Source organism: Populus nigra, chromosome 1 (genome assembly GCF_951802175.1).
Source record: "Populus nigra chromosome 1, ddPopNigr1.1, whole genome shotgun sequence".
Taxonomy (NCBI): Eukaryota; Viridiplantae; Streptophyta; class Magnoliopsida; order Malpighiales; family Salicaceae; genus Populus; species Populus nigra.
In genome coordinates, this window is record NC_084852.1 from 44,503,428 (window position 1) to 44,524,650 (window position 21,223).

General features: G+C 35.6%; 3 protein-coding genes across 3 annotated transcripts; all 3 read left to right on the plus strand.

The window, feature by feature from the left end:
• Positions 1-2,661: 2,661 nt before the first annotated feature.
• On the plus strand, positions 2,662-5,553 carry LOC133698776 (indole-3-acetic acid-amido synthetase GH3.17-like). Its single transcript, XM_062121838.1, has 4 exons — positions 2,662-3,333; positions 3,444-3,545; positions 3,661-4,505; positions 4,738-5,553. Exons 1-4 carry the CDS (start codon positions 3,044-3,046, stop codon positions 5,319-5,321), a joined length of 1,821 nt encoding a protein of 606 aa, XP_061977822.1. The 5' UTR covers positions 2,662-3,043; the 3' UTR covers positions 5,322-5,553.
• Positions 5,554-13,225: 7,672 nt separating this feature from the next.
• On the plus strand, positions 13,226-18,372 carry LOC133680533 (uncharacterized). Its single transcript, XM_062103541.1, has 4 exons — positions 13,226-14,599; positions 15,370-15,941; positions 16,041-16,260; positions 16,934-18,372. Exons 1-4 carry the CDS (start codon positions 13,394-13,396, stop codon positions 18,278-18,280), a joined length of 3,345 nt encoding a protein of 1,114 aa, XP_061959525.1. The 5' UTR covers positions 13,226-13,393; the 3' UTR covers positions 18,281-18,372.
• Positions 18,373-18,994: 622 nt separating this feature from the next.
• Positions 18,995-20,075, plus strand: LOC133696405 (uncharacterized protein At4g14100-like). Its single transcript, XM_062118595.1, has 2 exons — positions 18,995-19,528; positions 19,721-20,075. Exons 1-2 carry the CDS (start codon positions 19,054-19,056, stop codon positions 19,888-19,890), a joined length of 645 nt encoding a protein of 214 aa, XP_061974579.1. The 5' UTR covers positions 18,995-19,053; the 3' UTR covers positions 19,891-20,075.
• Positions 20,076-21,223: the final 1,148 nt, after the last annotated feature.

Consider the following 21,223-nt stretch of genomic DNA (forward strand, 5'->3'; position numbering starts at 1 on the left):
AAAAATTTATAAATGAATTAGAATAATATCTTAAAAAATGAAATACATACAAAATAATTTTAAAAAAACCTCTATTAAAAAAAGGTTAAATAAGAAAAATAAATGGATATTATTTGAAACATAAATTAAAACTTGTGACTCGGGTCATGAATTTGGAATAAACCAATATAATTTTTTTTAACAAAATAACAACCAATCTTTAAAAAAATACAAAATAATGGCAAACAATGAAATAAGAAAAAAGTTAGGAAAAAGATGTTGATCTACGTCAGTTTTCTAAACTTATGATTTGGGTTATCAACTTTCTAAACTTATGATTTGGGTTATTAGATCGAAAACACCAAGCATAGAAAAATAATAGAAGTCAATCCTTAGCAAATCAAACGTTAAATGATGAAATGAGGAAAAAAATCAATTACACTAAAGAATATGAAAAAAATATAATTAAAAGAATAATGATTAAAATCAAAGTAAAAAATAAATTAGAGGATAGCTCAATTTTTTTTGATCGAAAGGTTAAATTATAAAGAAAAATAACTTGAATAAAAAAAATTAAAAAAATAAAGATCAAATCGAAACAAATAATACACCATAAATTTATATTAAAAAATAATATTGAACATATAATTTTCAGGTTTTTTTTATCATCAACCATTAATTTTATAAAATCTAGAAAAAATACTAAAATGAACATATAATTACTTATTATTCAAACACTGCGAAAATCTAATTACTGAGCATATTGAATATTTGTACCATTATCCTTATCAAATCTTGAATGCGAGCTACAAGTTTGGATCCCGACAACATTTTGCTTCGACTGGTCAGCGTCCAATCATAATTTTGCTAATATCAGAGTAGGGTCCTTGAAAAGACACATGATTCACTGCCATGACAAACCCTTGCCGCATTCTTATTTTCTACTTCCTCCTCCTCTATTTTTTTATTAAAAGATTACTTGCAATCAACAGTATAACATATACTTGTATTCTTTAATTGAATTGAATTGAATTTTCTATGTTATCTCTGACGACTAGATCTGGTTTTCTGTATGGAATTATCTGGAATCAACATTCAATTCGTTTTTGCTCAAATTTGAGACAAATTGGACAATACATACATGCATACATACATAATTCTTCCACCCAAATAAATGATTCATGGGGTTCCAAATTGATTACTGTTGATAGATTAATTAATATATAATCTTTTCAAAAGCCTCTGGAAAAGAGAAAAAAGAAAAGGGTACTCAAGGGACCATTTGTGCCAGAGTTTGCTTCTTTAATGTCAGTAATGAAGATCTACATATGGATAGCGTCTCTGCAAAAACATATCCGGATTGTAGTGGTAAATAAACTGTTCATTATTTCATGACTGAGATTTTTCTGATTATGCCTTGTTGATGCCCACAGAGACCTGAAAACTTGCTAAAATTATCTTAAAATAGCATTGCGGTTTAATTATATGAGCACACTTTTCCCCTCAAAGTTAGGTAAGAACGGGAATGGCCATACGCCTCATTTAAGGCTCACCATCCCAAGAAGGATTCCACCATCATGCATGCGAGGGTTGAATGAGAGATGGCAACAGCTCCCAGAGGCCTGGCCTTTCACCAAAATATATCCATTTTCTTTTTCTCTCTCTTTTTTTTAACAAGTTGAGAATACCTTCTAGTTTTAGATCAAGCACGAGAGATTGATTTGAGAGCATAAACAATTAATAACGAGGAACATAAAGTCAGTAGCTTGAAAAGGTTTTCATTCTCCTAGAGGCACAGAAGTCTATAATGTGGGTCTCAGCAACATGCTTGGCTGTGGATGCTTGCTTCCATGTCCCATTACAGACTCCAAGCAGACCCCTCCTCGTTTTCTAATCCGACGTTTAGCCAAAATTGTGACGAGCAAATGCTAAATAACAGTAGTTATGCGAGGTTTTACTCATTTCTTGAGTTTTACGAACTTAGACTTTGGATTGACACATAAATTAAATTAAAGATATCATTGCCGGAAAAAAGAGAGAGAGAGAGAGAGTCATGACTCATGAGGTGTTTTTGCATGCAAATTTCCTTGTGTAGGGCTGCCTAAAATCTACACCAGCATCATGGACTAATTCTACAATAGAAATACTTACAGATTCGGCCCAACCCACCCTCTCCCTCTAGAATGGTGTTTGTTTCCCTGTCAGGATTCTTTGACCAGCAAAAGAGCTGTAAAGCAATCGTCTCCATGATTGCCAATTGATCACAACATTGTCCTCTTCTCCCATGGCTTACTCCTTAGATTTAATGCATGACTTTATTAATATTGTTAATCATTATATTTTGCCTCATTCCACCTGCCTGATCTTATTATATAGCATGAGAGGTGGACTCTGGGCAACATCGGATACTTACTGAACAAGCTTATCTTAGCATACATACAAAGCCAGTGATTGGGTTTGAAATTCTACAAGAATTTATATTCTTATTAAATTGTGTAAGAGGCTGATTTAATTTTTTAAAATAAAATTAAAATACATGTAGCTTGTATAGGTAGTTTGACCAATAAGAGCTACATCTAAGCGCAGGTTACAAGACAAGGCCACGTGTGTAGGACCTCCATAACCTCTACTTCCCTTACATTTCCTCCTCTCTCTCTCTTTTTTTTTAATGGAAATCTTGAATATACATCATTTCCCAAAATCCCCTCCAGAATCTGTTATTTATTCGTTCCCTCTCCACCTCCCAGCTACCCAGAAACACATTCCAGTTGTGACATGTGAGTGGGAGAGAGGGGAGAAGCCTTTTAAGCATGAGAAGCATTAATTCCCATCAAGTCGTTCTCTTCCTGTTCTGTCCTGACCATTCTCTTTGCTCTTGCCTTTCGCTGCCAAGCTGCTGCTGCTGCTTCTTTTTTTAATCTAGTTGAACAGAAAGAAAGCATAAACTTGTAACAGCTTAATTTGGTTACCATTTAGCCAAAGAGTCATATGACATGCTGGAAGGCTAGCAAAAACTCTTACCAAAAACTTACATTTCATTCTAGCTTTTCCATTGTTGCAAAAAATGTTGCCAGTCTTTGATCCAAATGATAATGAAGCTGGCTTAAAGCTCTTGGAGGACCTGACCAACAATGCATGCCAAATACAACAACAGGTATTGGAGGAAATCCTCGCCACCAATTTACATACAGAGTATCTTAAAAGCTTTCTCAATGGTGATTCTGGTAAGGAAAACTTCAAGAATAAAGTTCCCATTGTGAATTACGAGGATATCAAGCCTTGTATCGAGCGAATTGCCAACGGAGAGCCTTCATCTATCATTTCAGCTCAACCAATTACTGAGCTCCTCACAAGGTATAAACATTTATCAATTATGCTCTCATATTTCTTCAATAAATTCCCTTGGAAGTCCTAATCAAGTCAATCTTTCTTTCTGAGAAATTGATCAAGTTAATTATATGCAGCTCTGGTACTTCTGGAGGACAGCCAAAAATTATGCCTTCGACTGCTGAAGAACTGGAAAGGAAGACGTTCTTTTATAACCTCCTTGTGCCTGTAATGAACAAGTAAGATTATGCTCTCCATATTCTTGTTCTTTTGAATTTTGCTACTGCCTATAAGATAATGGAACAGTGCAAGCAAGGTGAGTAGACTTAAAACAGCTTTATTTTTCTTTTTCAGGTATGTTGATGGCTTGGACCAGGGCAAAGCAATGTATCTTTTGTTTATCAAACCCGAAATTAGCACCCCTTCTGGCTTGATGGCAAGACCTGTCCTAACCAGCTACTATAAGAGCAACAACTTCAGAAACCGGGCTTTTAACCGTTATAATGTTTATACAAGCCCTGATGAGACCATCTTATGTTCTGATAGCAAACAGAGCATGTACTGTCAATTGCTATGTGGTTTAGTACAGCGGGATGAGGTTTTAAGAGTAGGTGCAATCTTTGCATCAGCTTTCCTGCGTGCTATCAAGTTTTTGGAGGAATATTTGAAAGAATTATGTTCCAACATAAGAACAGGTAGTGTAAGTGATTGGATTACTGACCCTAATTGCAGAAATGCGGTATTGTCAATTCTGAGCAAACCCAATTCAGAATTGGCTGATTTAATCGAGGATGAATGTAGTGGGAAATCTTGGGAAGGAATAATCAAGAAGCTTTGGCCGAGAACAAAGTACATTGAAGTTATTGTTACAGGTTCTATGGCCCAATACATCCCAACCCTTGAATTCTATAGCGGTGGGCTTCCATTAGTTTCAACAATGTATGGCTCTTCTGAATGTTATTTGGGAATCAACTTTAAACCACTGAGCAACCCTTATGATGTCTCTTACACCCTCCTTCCAAATATGGCCTACTTTGAATTCTTGCCTGTTGATAATAACCACAAAGAAGTGGTACCGGACGTCCAGTGCAACGGTGTTAGTGTTACAGATCGGAATGGCAAGGAAAAGGTTGAAGCTGTTGATCTTGTGGATGTCAAACTTGGTCACTACTATGAACTGATTGTCACCACTTTTACAGGTGAGTTTTTCCTTGAGCTGACTTTTTTTTTCCTCTTCAGAATCTCGATACTGTAACAGGCCTAATTTTGCTCATCTACTTACTGTATCATTGATTTCAACTCATTGATCCCAAATCATCCTTTAAATAGAGTAACAAATTTTATAGATGCTTTTGATTATGGATTGCAGATAAAAAGATGATGCCTTGTTTATAGCTCAGTCTCTCACTATTTTGTTTATTCTTTTCTCAGGATTGTATAGATATAGAGTTGGAGACATTCTCATGGTGACCGGCTTCTACAATAATGCTCCACAATTTCGTTTTGTGCACCGGCGAAATGTGGTTTTAAGCATTGATACTGACAAGACCAATGAAGAAGACCTCTTAAAGGCAGTGACACAAGCGAAAGTCCTCCTTGAGCCACTCGGTTTCCTTCTAACTGAGTACACTAGCTTCGCTGATACTGCCTCAATCCCAGGTCATTATGTACTATTTTGGGAACTTAAAATGAGAGGAACTAATGATCTGCCAGAGCTTGATCCAGTTATAATGGAGCAATGCTGCTCCATTGTTGAAGAATCACTCGATTCTGTTTATAGGAGGTGTAGGAAGAAAGACAAATCAATTGGACCCCTGGAAGTAAGGGTGGTGACACATGGAACGTTTGATGCGCTCATGGATTTTTGTGTATCTCAAGGGTCTTCAGTCAATCAGTACAAGACACCCAGATGCATCAAATCCGAGGAGGCCTTAAAGATTTTAGATTCCAGGGTGGTGGGAAGATTTTCCAGCAACAAAACTCCTTTCTGGGAGCCATTCAGAATTGAAACCTAATGAATAGCTAGCTGTTCGTAGTCTTTGGTACACTCTTGGGGGATTATCTTCGCGTCCTCTACATTTTGATTTCTAGTCTGGTTTGTCCTGTCCTTTTCCTTCTATGTATGCTGAATTTGTTTTGAAATTAGACTATTTAGCCAACCATGTCTTTAATTACTTGTCAAAATTTAAACCACCTACCACTCTTTTTTTACCATCAAGGATAGTTTTTCACTAATTTTTTTTATAATCATTGAATTTGTCAATGATGAAGCAAATAATCACTTCCACAAAGATATTAGACTAGCGTGCCGACATGGGCTGAAAGTGTGGTGTATCATTCTGAAAGTGAAGATGATATCTATGTTCTCATTAATCTAGGGTTCAATTCAGAGTAATCTGGAAAAGAAGGACGGTGCCTTTCCTCCATTAAATTCAGAGGAGGCTAAGATCTGCTTGGAAAGTGCCATTACACAGTTACACTATCACTTTCAAGCACTGCTGTCATTATCTAGCAGCCTGCATGGAGCAATTAATACTGTAAGAAAGATACTCACTAGCTTGTGGGAAATTAAGTATCAAGACTTGAACCATCTAGGTGGTGATCTAGTGGTAAGAGCTTGGGATTAAGAGGTTTGTTCCCTCTTAGGTCTCAGGTTCAAACTCTATGGCTGCTCATATGATGGCCACTGGAGGCTTACATGGTCGTTAACTTCAGGGCCCGTGGGATTAGTCGAGGTGTACGCAAGCTGGTCCGGACACCTACAATTAAAAAAAAAAAAAAAAGAGTATCAAGACTTGTCGAGTGGAAGGAGCAAAACCCATATGCCTTCGCACATCCAAAAAGTAAAAGGTGCTGCCGTCAATACTAAGGAGCTGTGGCTGATGAGGACGATACATACAGGCAGAAGGAAAAACTAACAAGCTTCCTTCATAACCAATATCATGATTAAGCACTTTGAATAGCATGACTTTGTCAATGGAACATAATAATGATGATCTTATTCATCCAAAAGAAAAGTGACAATACGAATTTGGAATGAATTGAAAGTAACAGCAGAATATGGAGTCCAGCAAATACATACTGGAGTGAGTTTTGTTTTTATGAAAATCTTGAAATTTCAATTTCTTTTACCTAGTCAGGGGCTTTGCCCCGGTGATGCAGAACAATAACTAAAAAAAAATTAAGCAGGAAATAATGAAGTTTTTAGAGAAAAAAAAGCCAAGAATTAAAAGTAACGAAAAAAACAGGGTCGGAAAAGTCTGCAACTTTACAATTTTTATTCAATTCATCAAAACTTCCTTACATTTTAAAAAAAATATGATATAAATATTAAAACTGTAACTAGAAAAAAAATTGAATTTATAGCCCACTAAATAAAACATTCAACAATAAATTAAATCAAATCCACTAAAATCTAATTAATAAACATCAACTAAAATTTCAAATAAATTAAAATAAAACATAAGTTATAGCTCAATCTCTCAATGGTTTGGGTTATCCTTCATCGTCTATGATCATACGAGTGTATAAATAATGTCTCAGGTCCGGTGTCCCACCAACTCTTCCCAGATTGGAGAAATTCAACCCCATTGAGTGTAATTCAAGATGGCTCCAATAATGCTTCTACATATATAGTTTGGACATTTGAAACTGGTCGTCTAGTTTATATATTAGGATTCGTTGAAGTTTATCATCTCTAATAAAAACAACATGTGCATTAAAAGTAGTATTAAAATATTCTTTTTTTTTTGTCAAAGATAAGGATAATGAGGTAGGAGTTTCAAAGAGATCACCAGAGATAAGTTGCTGTGTTTTATATATAACAAGGTTCTTCATGTCAAAAGTAAAGCTAATATCATCAAAGTTTAGTGACAGTTAATGATATAATTATTTAATTCAATTATTTTAAACACTTTGAATGATCTTGCACTACTCACTTACAATTTATGAATGATTTTCAAAGGATATCGTTCAGGTCTAATTTGTATCATGATCTTCAACATTATGTGCATTAGGGGTGTTCACGGTTTGGTTCGGTTCGGTTTAAACTAAAAAAAATAACCGAACCGAATTTTACTATTTTGGAGAAATATTAACCGGACCGGAACGAAAACCGGTTCAAACCGAGCCGGTCCGGTTCGGTTAAATCCGGTTTTTTTGGAAAAAACCGGGAAACCTAATCCCTTCATGAAATCCGGTTTATAAAAACAAACTTTACTGCTTCAGCAAAAGTGAAAATGCCAAGGTTCAGACAAGACAGAGCTCCAATCAACTGCACTTCTGTAATTTTTATAAGTGAAGCATTACATTCAATAAAACCTACCGATCAAAGTGGTGTTGTTCAAAGCTTCAGATTTCGAAACTTCACTTCTATCTCCAAATTAAAACTACAACAGTCACTTTGTGCTCATATAAGCTGGAGCTATCAAAGATTCAGATCATGATTCGGACAAATGTTACTAGTGAAGTATAAGTGATGCCTCTTAATTTCTAAGGCTAGCAAGTGCATGGTTCATAGAAGATGGTTAGACCACATTGAAGAAGATTGAAACTAAACCCATATTTGAAGACACCAACAAAATGCAAGGGAGCAGGACTAACACACACCAAAACATAGCCTAGAAATTTACAGTGATACACTTATCAATGGAGGAGCCTTGTTGTTCCGCTGCAAGCCTGCGAGTGAAGAGAGAAGCCTGGGTTAGGCATAATGAGTTACTGTGGTATTTATACTACCGGTTCGGTTCACCGGTTTAAGTGGTCAAACCGGAACCGAACCAAACCGGCCAGATTTTATGGTTTTAAAATCGGTTTAATCGGTTTTCTATCTCGGTACGGTTTTTTTGAACACCCCTAATGTGCATCATGATACTTATGTAAATCAGTTTGAAATTTGTATTGTTCATTACCTACTTGAATATATTTTATGATCTCGATATATAAATTATGAATTTTACATGTAAAAGACTCAACTAAATCGGACATTTTAAAGTGAGGAGATATAAAAAAAAATCGACAAGCTTTCTACGTTTATAACTATGAATATTATATGATTAAGAGTGTGGAGTGAAACAAACACTATTAAAAATTTTAGTAGATATAGTTTGGTCATAACTAAAATTATTTTTATCTTTCTCGTCATGCGTCAGAGGTATCAAGAACCTCAGCATGCTATTCTAAATCTATAACGTATTTAATGTCAAATATAAGAGGTCAAGAAGTATATTGATCTATTTTTCTTTATATGTGATAATTATACAAGTGTATAAATAATATTTTGGATTTGAAGCTCCTACCAACAGTTTCTTGTACTTAATGTCAAGTACAAGAGGGCGAGAAACATGTTTTTTTTTTAAAATCTATGATAATCATTCAAGTATATAAATAATGCTGCTGATGTCCTACGAACAGTTTCTTGTACAAACTTTACCCGTCATGGTTGAAATAAATTAATTACTAGAATAGGTGTAGAAGTAGCTTGAAATTTAGCAAAAGTGAAAAAGCAGATTGATATCCACATTTACATGTTGTTAACTTTAAGCAAGCTGGAGTCCTTTTTATAGCGATGCAGGCAAGGGCCAACATGCGGCCACGAGTACTGGAAGTTAGGCGGGGATCCATGGACCATGGACATGGAAGGGGGACAGTGAGAGCAACCAAAGGAGACAAATTAAACTGTGCAAACAAATAGGGAAGTCTGTATAAATAGAAGCCTTTTGGCTTTGTCTCTTGCATTTATGAGAAACATGTGGCCTTAACCACCACCAGCTCTACCCCATCAGGGGAGGTTAGACACTCTCCTCATCCTCTCTTCCCTCTCCATTCAATATACTGCAATGTGGCTCCACTTGCATCTCTTCTTCTTTCCCTTTTCCCTTTTTTTCTCGATTGGAGCAATACTTTATCTTCCAGCAAGAAAAGGATGTGGGAAAAATACACCACGGAAAGTTTCTACAACTTCAAACAATTGAGCAGCACATTTCACTCGAGAGAGTGACCTGAAATTCAAGCAAATGTGAAAAATAATAATAATGAAAATGATTTAAAATATCCATGCATGCATGATATGGATTTATAAAATTAAGCTGCAATGAATCAACAAATCACAGCTCAGTGCATTTCAAAACACTTGAAATTATGGTACAATGCAATGTTTAAAGAAATCTCATATTTACAGTAATTAATTAACAGAATCCATCTTATCATGTTGCAGGGAGCCAGGGCCATTGCCTAGCAGACTGCTTTCTAGCAAAGCAAAAAGGGCCATTCCCCTTCGTTTTTTGTCATTCAAAGAACTGCTCTTCTTACTCGCTTGGCTTAAGGGTGGCTGCTGATTAGACATTTTACTAAGGGTCTGCTGCTCACACGTTGATTGAACAGAGAAGTTAGGGAGTACCCATCAATATGTAAAGTGGAGTCGGATGCGTCTCAACCCAGACATATTGTGTAATGTGGTTGGCAATTGTCAGCTTATTAATAGCTATAAAACCAGGCACACGAGTGTTGGACTCATGTTGGGGACGTTTTAGAGAAAGATACAAGCTCTGTAGCTGTCTTTGACTCAGAATCCCGGAGGGTTGTGTGTCCTTTTAATGGTGTTACGACCCTACTTCAAAAAATGCAAAATAGAATTGAGATTGGGACTTTTCCGTTGCCCTTCTTCGAGATAAGGCCATGTCTTCGTGCTTTGTGATGAAAGTGAAAGGACCTTAAAAGTGGGTCATTGCTGCTCTCCCAGACTGAGTAACAAGTGTTGCAGGGAAATCCAGGTATAAGGATATGATTGGGACTTTGTTCCTGCAAGCTGCTAAACAAGAATGTGATACTGGAACGCTTGGGTTTCAACGATATTGACGTATTTGAGACAATTTACAGGGATCATGCTGAGCCTTATTGGCTTTTTGTTCGGACTGATATGCCGAGTACTATGCATCAGATCTTTATTTCAAAGAGAGGTGGAAGATAACTCTCTGGTCACGATCGCCTTACCCTGAAACCATTGGAGACTGTGTGAGTGTTAACCAGCTTGCAATATTGCGAGGACTACAATAAAACGAAAACCACGTTTAAATTTGGTGGCTGCGCAGCCAGGAGCCTTGATGGCATCTGAGTATATGATTGTTGACGCCAGAGCCGCGAACATATCTTTTTAGTTTTTAGATAGTTGTGCTCAAGAGCCAATCCCCTTCGGCCTTCTGATTACTTCTTGTTTATGAAAGTTAAGCTTTTAAACTCGACTCTTTGGATTCCACTACTGTGCTCACATTCGCCTCGAAAGTGTACTGTTAGCTTGACTTTACTCAAATATGATCAGCCTTAGAATTTTTTTTTTTTTAAGGCAGAAAACTAGATTTGATTTTAATTTTAATTAATATAATAAATTAGAGAAGTTGATCTCTAATTTATTTTTATACTATTTTTAAAAATTAAATTCTATTTTAAATTGAATGAAGAAGATTTCAAAGCAAAGTTAATTGTGAAAAGTTTTTTAAGAAGCTGCAGTTGCTGTTATTTGAGTTGGGCCTCCGCTTGAACCTCCATGGCCTGCCTTCAAGAGGCCGAGGTTCTTGCTCGTGGAGATACTTCATCGTTGAATTCGCTGTTTTTGGGTATTTAGCCCAGAACTACATGGAAAACTCAGAGCCCCTGCAAGGCCACGCCTTTCAATTTCTTTCGATTCGATGTTCCAGCACCTTACGTTGTAATAATTGAGTGTTCTGTGCACTGGAGGGTTTAGCTGCTGTGGTTAATAGTGTGACTTGTTCTGTTTTTATTTTGGATTCGATCCTTTATGTGCATGCATGTCACCCCGTGGTGCCTTACCTGCTCCTGAGCTTGCAGGATGTCCAGTGGGCCGTGGGGAATAGTCGTGGTACGCGCAAGCTGACCCGTAAATAAAAATAAATAAATAAATAATTGAGTGTTCTGCTGGAGACATGCTTATGCGATAAATGGCTTGTTTTTTTAATGAAATTTTCATTTTAACGGCATCCATTACTTTTACTTTATTATTATTATTATTATTATTTACTTGTTCTACAAAAAAAACATAGCGTATAAATAATAAAACTTATAATAATTCTATAAAAAAGTTGAGTTCAAAATTAAATATGAAACAAAAAAAAAAAGAAGAGAAAATACAAAGGAAATATAGATAGATGATTTTTCAAAGGTTTTATATATATATAAATAAAAAACATTTGAGTTTCAAATCTCATCAGCCTGTCACTCACTATTTATTTGTCAAAAAACCCTACTTTACTCTATTAATAAAATGAAAAACAATCTTCAAATATCTAATAATAAAACTTCTCTCAGTGTTTACCCTGCGGACGCGAGACTTGTTTCCTTACAAAGCCTTCTCCTTGTCATGTTCATAAAAAGTTCATACCAGTACAAAAAGACAGGTGTGCGCAAAATAGAAATTAGCTTAAAATAAAATATTCTTGGTGATCCTCCAGGAAGTGTAAAATAAAGAGTAGAGAAAAGGTTCACCTTTGCAAAACACAGAGAATTTTAATGGTAAAATAAAATTTTGAGGTGGTGATATAGATAAAGAAATAAAAAGAGAAGGGGACAAAAAGAGACTTAGATTAGAAAAATTATTCAAATAATATTTTTTAGTAAAAAAATAAATATATTGGCATTTCCTATGTATTTTTTTATATAAAAAAATCTCATTTGTATATTAAATATTCTATACATGCATTTGAAATAATAAATTAAGAACTATTCATTTAACCATAAACAAATTATAAACAAAAAAAATCAACTTTTAAAATGATCCCAAACACATAAAAAAAACACTTTAGAGATCTAAATAACTCATTCTCTTTTCTTCTTGTTTTAAATTTTAACCCCTTTTGTTTCAAATATGTCTCTCTTTAATAATTTTTTGATAAATTAACTATGAATTTTGACAAAAAAAAAACATGATTAAAAAGAAACAAGGATAGAGAATCAAATTGAAAAAAAATAAAAAAAACACCTTGAATTGTTACAATAAAAAATCTATGTGTTTTAGATTTTCTTTCCATAAAAAATAGAAGATAGAGGGTAAATGTAGACTTAAAAAGAGAGGGTTTTTTTTCCTTCTTTCGTTATAAAATCTGGTATTTCACTGAAAAAAAAAATAAAATGTTGCTTGCCATGTCAGCCTTGACGTGTTAACGGACACATAAGAATACCTTGAACAGCATGAAACTAAAAAGCAATTGATTGGACAACTATGACACCTAGGCGTGGATTTGGCTCACAGTTTGGATTGTCGAGTTTATCTAAATTATGATTTCTTTTTTAAAAAAATATTATGAAATAATGCTATTTCATAACAAGATATCCACAGTTTGAATTTTTAAAAAAATATACTTATTGCCGCATCACATTTTAAATTGATGAAATATTAATTTAAAAAAGAAAATAAATAAATAAAATTAGTATCTTAATTATAAAAGTTGAAAGAGTTTAGAAATTTGTATATCTATTATTACTGCTATTAAACTAGATGGATAGTTAGATAAACTTGATGGTTCGTTAATTTATGTTTTAAATTTTAAAATAAATTTAGTAAAAATTAACTCAATTAAATCTAATTAAAATTTAATTTAATTATTTTTTAATTTAAATTAATCCAATTGATTTATCAACCTAACTCATAATAGATTCAGGTTTCGAACCTGTTTGAAAATATAATTGTGATTATTTTTTAAAATATTTTTTACTTGAAAATATATCAAGATAATATTTTTTATTTTTTAAAAATTATTTTTAATATCAGCAAATTAAAATAATTAAAAAATATTTATTTGAATTAAAAAAAATTTCAATTTTTTTAAATTATATTTTTAAATCACAAAAATAAACAGTAACTTCGTATTCGAATCCTATTATTCTCTCGCGCAAATAATAGCAGAAATAGGACCAGCTAATCCATGATCCAACGACTGTTACTCCTCCAGATAGGTCACGCATTCCCCAAAACCCAAACCCAAACCCACCCGTGATTTCCTCTCAGATCCTCTCCGCTTTCCACTCCGTCATCACCACTACCACACTCTCTCTTTCTGGTATCCCGGCGACGGCCAAAATGATACCGCCGGAGCTCCAACCGCGGTCATTCCGCCCTTACATCGCCTCCTCCATCTCCTCTCCTTCCTTCTCCTCCTTCCCCACCGCCTCTCCTTATTCCCCCAACTCTAACTTCCCTTCCCCTTCTACCTCCTCTTCTAGATCTCGTTTCTCTGCTTCTTTTTTCGCTCACAACACTCGCATCGCCCTCGCCCTCGCTCCCTGCGCTGCTTTCCTCCTTGACCTCGGTGGAGCTCCCGTAGTCGCAATCCTAACCCTGGGTTTGATGATTGCTTACATCATCGACTCACTCAATTTCAAATCCGGTGCGTTTTTCTGTGTCTGGGCTTCCCTAATTGCAGCTCAGATCGCCTTCTTTTTTAGCTCCTCATTGATCTTCACTTTCAATTCGATTCCTCTTGGTTTGCTCGCTGCGTTCCTCTGTGCACAAACGAATTTCTTAATCGGGGCTTGGGCTTCACTTCAGTTCAAATGGATTCAATTAGAAAACCCAACTATCGTGCTCGCGCTTGAACGTTTGTTATTCGCATGTGTTCCTTTCGCTGCTTCTTCGATATTCACTTGGGCTACAATCTCTGCTGTCGGTATGCAAAATGCTGCGTATTATCTGATGATTTTTAATTGTGTCTTCTATTGGATGTTTGCAATTCCGCGTGTTTCTTCATTTAGATCGAAACAAGAAGTGAAATATCATGGTGGAGAGGTTCCTGATGATAATTTTATACTTAGTCCACTAGAGGGTTGTTTTCATACCTTGAATTTGCTCTTCTTTCCGTTGATATTTCATGTTGCTTCGCATTACTCGGTGATTTTCTCGTCAGCTGCGTCTGTTTGTGATTTGTTGCTGCTGTTTTTTATTCCGTTCTTGTTTCAACTGTATGCATCTACGAGGGGTGCGCTTTGGTGGGTGACTAAGAATGCGAATCAGTTGCATAGCATTCGTGTCGTGAATGGTGCTGTTGCATTGATTGTTGTCGTGATTTGTTTGGAGGTTAGAGTTGTTTTCCATTCCTTTGGAAGGTATATTCAGGTTCCTCCTCCGTTGAATTATCTGCTTGTGACCGTGACGATGCTTGGAGGGGCTGCTGGTGCTGGTGCTTCTGCCCTTGGAATGATTTCTGATGCATTTAGTTACTGGTCTTTCACTGCTTTGGCTGTAACCGTCAGTTCTGCTGGAGCAATTGTTGTGGGTTTTCCTCTACTGGTATGTACCTTGATTTATCCAAGACTCTACTCCGATTTCAGTTTTTTTTGTTTTGCAATTACGAGGTAGCAGTAAATACAGTGGGTGTGTTGTTTGTGCGTGCTTGGGGTTGTGATCTAGGACTTCAGTGCAGATTATGGGACTAAACAGTTTGATTGGCTAAAGCATTGCATTCCACTCCTAAACTTGTGTTTGCAAACTTGGACCACGATGCAATGTTCAGCGTTAGTGTGAGCAGCTGAAAAGCTTCTTGTGGGCTGCTTTTTCACAATTGTTGGGTGCTCACCTTTTTGTTTCATCCTCCAGTGCAATCAATGTATTTGGATGTGTCTGTTGGAATTCATCTAGCTTAGAGATGACATATTTCTTAACTAAAGAATGTATTTGGGTCAATAATAACTAACCTAGTGTTTGAGCAATTTGTCATCATTATCCTTGGGCTGCTTTTGCGCTTAGTTGTATTGGAGTTGCTATTGATTTTCTATTCTGTCCACAGTTGGTGCATGGTGGCCATCGCCTCCATATGCTTCTTCTTCCTTTTCAAATAACACGTCAGTTCTCAATTTTGAAAGTGCATGCTCTTACACTACAATTGTCACTTTATTTTTTGCTTAATTATATTGGATCCTCTCTTTTATTCTTTATACTTTTTGCATGTTCAGGCTGTTCTGCCTTTATGATTAATGTTTAACAGATATCGAAGGGAAAAAAATTAAAAGGAAATTTACATGTTAAAAAAATATTAATCCCATTTTCCCCTTATTTTGCAGTTTCTTCCACTGCCCGCGATTGCTGGATTTGAATTTGCTCGTTTTGTTACAAAGAAAAGTCTGTCATCATATTTTTCCTTTGTTGTGCTTGGGAGCCTGATAGTTACATTGTTTGTGGTGCACAATTTCTGGGATCTAAATATTTGGATGGCAGGCATGTCCCTGAAATCATTCTGTAAACTTATAATCGCAAATGTTGTTCTCGCCATGGCTGTTCCAGGTTTAGCTCTTCTCCCACCAAAACTTCATTTTTTAGCTGAGATTTGTTTGATCAGCCATGCATTGCTGTTGTGCCATATTGAGAATCGTTTCTTCAATTACCCGGGATTTTACTACCATGGAATGGAGGAGGATGTGATGTATCCAAGCTATATGGTTATTCTGACAACCTTTCTGGGTTTGGCTCTGGTAAGAAGACTATCCGTGGACCATCGGATTGGACCCAAGGCGGTTTGGATTTTGACTTGCCTGTATTCCTCAAAGCTGTCCATGCTGTTTATTTCATCAAAGCCTGTTGTATGGGTTTCAGCTGTACTTTTACTGGCTGTTACTCCCCCATTGCTCCTTTACAAGTGTGTATTGACATATTCTCCTATTTTAAGACTTTTAAATTCCTTTCTAGTTACTTCTATTTAGGCATTCATTTACTCTTTGCTTGCTTGACTTTGCAGGGAGAAATCACGAACAGGCTCAAAGATGAAACCATGGAAAGGTTATGTACATGGTGGTGTGGTTGTTCTATCAGTCTGGCTCTTCCGTGAAACAATTTTTGAAGCCCTTCAGTGGTGGAATGGGAGGGCTCCATCTGATGGTTTGCTTTTGGGTTTCTGCATTGCCTTGACCGGATTGGCTTGTGTGCCCATTGTAGCTTTGCATTTCTCTCATGCCCTGGTCTGTTTTCTCTTGAAGTTTCTCTCTTTTTTTTCCACAAATTTGCTCTTTCTGTTATATTCTTTCTCCATAAATCAAAAAATAATTAAACCAACTAGCCTATTAAGCAACCAACATATTTGATCAGATATATTTATTTGTCTCTCCAGTACAAGAAATTTCCTGTATGTTTGATGAACTCACTGAAATGAAGCAACTTATAGAATCGTGCTTCTTATTGTCCTTTAGACAAGAAAGCTCATGAATTAGTGCAAAAGTTTTGAATGATTTGAATCAGTTAAATAAATGATACATCATCACTATAGTTTGTAGAAAGTTTGGCTTAAAAATTTACTGAACGGATGAAAAGGAGGATTCATGTTTGTTCATTTGAGTTTAATTTCAACCTGATCATTCTGTGGAGGAAAATAGTAAGAATTGGATGATTAATGAACTGAAGCAGCTCTAATTAAAAGATTTTCCTATGCTATTAAATTTCACTTGAATGTGAAGATAATTATTGTCAGACCCGGACACCTTGACTATCTAAATGCCTTTTTTGGGTCCCTTGTGGCCCTTGTCCTGTCAATAAAATGTTAGGATGTTATTCAAGGCTCTCCAAGAGTTTATATATAAACCGAACCAATAGCCAGGTGTTCTGATTACTGATTTGACTCTTATCTTCTTTCTACAGCCGGCTAAGAGATGCCTAGTACTGGTGGTGGCAACAGGTTTACTGTTTATCCTGATGCAGCCACCAATCCCACTAGCATGGACTTATCGATCTGACATAATCAGCGCAGCTCGTCAATCGTCTGATGACATTTCCATCTATGGCTTCATGGCATCAAAACCGACCTGGCCATCATGGTTGCTTATTGTTGCAATTCTGCTCACTCTAGCAGCGGTGACATCCATCATACCCATTAAGTACATGGTAGAGCTGAGAACTTTTTTCTCCATTGCAATAGGGATTGCTCTTGGAGTATACATTTCTGCTGAGTATTTTCTTCAAGCTGCTGTTCTGCATGCCCTCATTGTTGTAACCATGGTCTGCGCCTCTGTGTTTGTGGTCTTCACCCATTTTCCATCTGCTTCAAGCACAAAGCTGCTACCATGGGTATTTGCTTTATTAGTAGCCCTCTTTCCTGTGACATATCTGTTGGAGGGTCAGTTGAGAATCAAAAGCATCCTTGGAGATGAAGTTGGAGACCTGGCAGAGGAAGACAGGAAGCTCACTACTCTACTGGCTGTTGAGGGGGCAAGAACATCACTTCTCGGTTTATATGCAGCAATCTTCATGCTCATAGCACTGGAGATTAAGTTTGAACTTGCCTCACTTATGCGGGAAAAGTCTCTTGAAGGGGTTGGAATTAGACATGGTCAATCTAGTCAAAGTAGTTCTTCAAATTTTGCTCCACGAATGAGGTTCATGCAGCAACGGCGCGCCTCTACTGTGCCAACCTTTACAATCAAGAGAATGGTTGCTGAGGGAGCTTGGATGCCCGCGGTTGGTAATGTTGCTACTATAATGTGCTTTGCTATATGCCTGATCTTGAACGTCAATCTGACTGGGGGCTCAACCCAGGCAATCTTCTTCCTGGCTCCTATCCTGCTGCTTCTCAACCAGGACTCGGATTTTGTCGCTGGTTTTGGGGACAAACAAAGGTATTTCCCTGTTACCGTGGCCATATCGGCCTACTTGGTCTTGACAGCCCTCTACAGCATATGGGAAGATACATGGCATGGTAATGGTGGTTGGAGCCTTGAAATTGGTGGCCCTGATTGGTTCTTTGCAGTCAAGAATTTAGCCATCCTCATTCTTACGTTTCCCAGCCATATACTCTTCAACCGGTTTGTTTGGAGTAACACGAAGCAGACGGACTCGTCACCATTGATCACGCTTCCCCTTAATCTGCCATCCATTATAATATCAGATGTTATTAAGATCAGGATATTGGGATGCTTAGGGATTATTTATACCATAGCCCAGACCATTATTTCTAGACAGCAATATATCTCAGGGATGAAGTATATTTAGACAACAAATACACACTACTGTACAATACAACATGTTTCGGCAATTTTCAAGTGAGTTGTGAATGTTCAAAGTTTGATTCGCACTTCTTTTCATTTGAATGGTTTATATGGCCCTGGAAATGCGAGTGCACTTTTATATATTCTCACTCACTCCAGCTCTAATTTTTAGTTCTCCCACCTTCATTTCCTGTTTGAAGCTTCGAGATGATAGGTCATGAGTGATGTAGCGGCGGTGTTTTTTATGTAAAAATATATTAAAATAATTTATATACTGCAACTCCAGACCACCATTTCAAGTAAAAAGACAAGAAAGTTTCTTTCTCGTATCCGATCCTATGTATCGTTGTGGTTATACCTGATGAAAAACTAAATTTACTTGGTATTGTTCTCTGTGAAAACAAGCTATTTGGTTGTTTAATTATTTTGTTTCCAATCATGAACTATTTTGCAGCTTCGTGCTTCTTAAATCTGCAAAGCGGACGAAACATTTTAAAAGTGCAATTTTGTAATATTATCTTTATTTCCCACTTTAACTTGCGAAACTTTTTAACAGTTGAGCCTTTTATTGAGGTAAAAAAAAAAGGAGGGTAAATTATGAGTTTTTTCAATAAAATAGAAAGGGTAAATTAAGAGAATCATTTAGTTCAGGGGGGTATTTGATTCTGTTCTTAAGTTTGGGGGTATTCTTCCAATTTAGCCCATAAAAAAAGAAAAAGACCAAAACGGAAACAAAAGCCCCTACCCCCCACGCGTTGCCATCTCCAACGAGTAAAGATGGCCTCCCAAACCAGACCCATCTCTATCTCTATCTCAATTCTCCTTCTTTTCTTCTTTTCACCATTAATCAAATCATCCAGAGAAGGAGACCCAACTCCAGCACCATGGCCTCACCAATTCCACGCAATTCTATTCATGAATTACAGTGGAATAATTCAAAAGATAGATCTCTGGTACGATTGGACTAATGGTAGAAACTTCAACATCATACAACACCAACTAGGCAAGCTTATGTATGACCTTGAATGGAACAATGGTACTTCTTTCTTTTACACCTTAGATTCCAACAAGGAGTGTTCCACCGCGCATTTGGAGGTTGGAATTCTTCGCCCTAATTGGCTTGATGGAGCTAATTATCTGGGTCAACGACACGTGGATGGCTTTCTTTGCAACGTTTGGGAGAAAGTGGATTTCATCTGGTACTATGAAGATGTTATCACCAAAAAGCCTGTTCATTGGGTCTTTTACACTGGTATTTGGTCTCCACATTCCCTTCTCTACTACTGTCACAGTACCAGTCTAGTTGTTTATATTTATGGATCATTACTATATTCTATATCAGTTTAGATATTTATTTTTACTGAAATTAATTTGACATGTTAAAAGGAATTTCAAAGTGGGGTTGCAAATTGCGTTGGTTTTCTTATGATTAAGATGTTCACAGGGAGGGAGGCTCATGTCATGACTTTTGAAGTGGGAGCTGCACTTGAAGATGCAAAATGGCAAGCTCCTGTGTACTGCTTCGGCAATATCCCAGAAGCTGGATATGCTATCTCTGCTACTTCACGAGAGAATTTGTTGGGTGGAGTTCTGAGAGGTTCCTTGGCACTTTGAGTATAAATGATTTATGTGTTTTTCTGTTAAGATAGTGTGATGATGTTCATCTTACTCATAATCAATCAGTTCTTTATGCAATCACATCAATTGATGGGGAGGCTTTCAATAATTTCTGCATTTAAGTTTGTTTAGGCCAAAGCGTAATTGCCATGAAAGTAATACATGGGTTGCTTGGTGATTAAGTGAGTGATTTTATTTTATTTTTTTACAATAATATTATATAAAGATATTGTACAGTAAAGCATATAGATTCTAAATTCTTTGTTTAAAACATTCATAATTTATTTATATTTTATGAGTTTTGTTTTATGAAAATAAAGAGCTAAAATATAATATTATCTTGATAGTATTAAAAAATATATATCTTTAATATATATATATTAATGTTAATAAGAAATATTTTTATATGAACGGATATATTCTTAATATATTTATCAATATGTGTGAGAATATCATGAATTTTTAAAAGATTTTTACATATTAATTTTTACATAATATTAATATTGATAAAAATATAATAAGTTCTCAAAAAAATTTTATACATCTAATAGATATAGTTATAAGTTAAAATAATAATTATATTGCAATTACAAGTATAAACTAAAATAAAATGGTGTTTTATTATTATTATTTTGTCAGTGAACTTGATTTTTTAGCTATTTTTACCCTCGCAAGCTGTATCAACATTGTTTTATGTTGTTTTATTTGCTGGGACTTGTTTTTCTTTACTTGTTCTAGCGTATAATCCGTAAATGTTGTGGCTTTAAATTAGTTATCATAACATTAAGAATTATTTTATGAATAATTATATATGAATCTAACATGTTGAATTTTAAAAAAAAACTGTTAAAGAATATTAAGTGAGAATTAAAAATATATATATTTTTAATTTTTTATGTCAATTTTTTATATATTTCTATCAATTTTATCATTCTTTGACTTGTATATATAGGGACTGGTCAACAAGGGTAAAAATTGAAAAACATAGCAGCACACTCAAAAGCCAAGATCAGGTTAATTGGGATCTAACATTGCCATCGTCAAAAGCTTGACTACCCTGGATTAAACATGGCTTTTGAATTTATATATATATATATATATATATATATATATATATATATATATATATATAAAATAATAATAATTAACGATGTGTTGAACTATAATACATCCTTCTTTATTAAAATCTGTCAAAAGTAACCGCATATGAGCAGTAAAAAACACTTCTTACAGGTGTTATTATTTTTATTATAGTTATTAAATCTGGATTGATCAGGTAGCTAGACTAACCTAGATAAAGTAAAATATTAGAATAAGTAAAAATTTGATA

What these genes read in the sequence shown, in the direction of transcription:
- LOC133698776 (XM_062121838.1), top strand. Translation starts at nt 3,044, where the DNA reads ATGTTGCCAGTCTTTGATCCAAATGATAATGAAGCTGGCTTAAAGCTC. An exon ending in CTTGTGCCTGTAATGAACAA is followed by an intron (nt 3,546 to 3,660) that starts GTAAGATTATGC and finishes TTTCTTTTTCAG; the next exon opens with GTATGTTGATGGCTTGGACC. An exon ending in GATTGTCACCACTTTTACAG is followed by an intron (nt 4,506 to 4,737) that starts GTGAGTTTTTCC and finishes TTCTTTTCTCAG; the next exon opens with GATTGTATAGATATAGAGTT.
- LOC133680533 (XM_062103541.1), top strand. Translation starts at nt 13,394, where the DNA reads ATGATACCGCCGGAGCTCCAACCGCGGTCATTCCGCCCTTACATCGCC. An exon ending in CCCCCATTGCTCCTTTACAA is followed by an intron (nt 15,942 to 16,040) that starts GTGTGTATTGAC and finishes TTGACTTTGCAG; the next exon opens with GGAGAAATCACGAACAGGCT. An exon ending in TGCATTTCTCTCATGCCCTG is followed by an intron (nt 16,261 to 16,933) that starts GTCTGTTTTCTC and finishes TTCTTTCTACAG; the next exon opens with CCGGCTAAGAGATGCCTAGT.
- LOC133696405 (XM_062118595.1), top strand. Translation starts at nt 19,054, where the DNA reads ATGGCCTCCCAAACCAGACCCATCTCTATCTCTATCTCAATTCTCCTT. An exon ending in TCATTGGGTCTTTTACACTG is followed by an intron (nt 19,529 to 19,720) that starts GTATTTGGTCTC and finishes AGATGTTCACAG; the next exon opens with GGAGGGAGGCTCATGTCATG.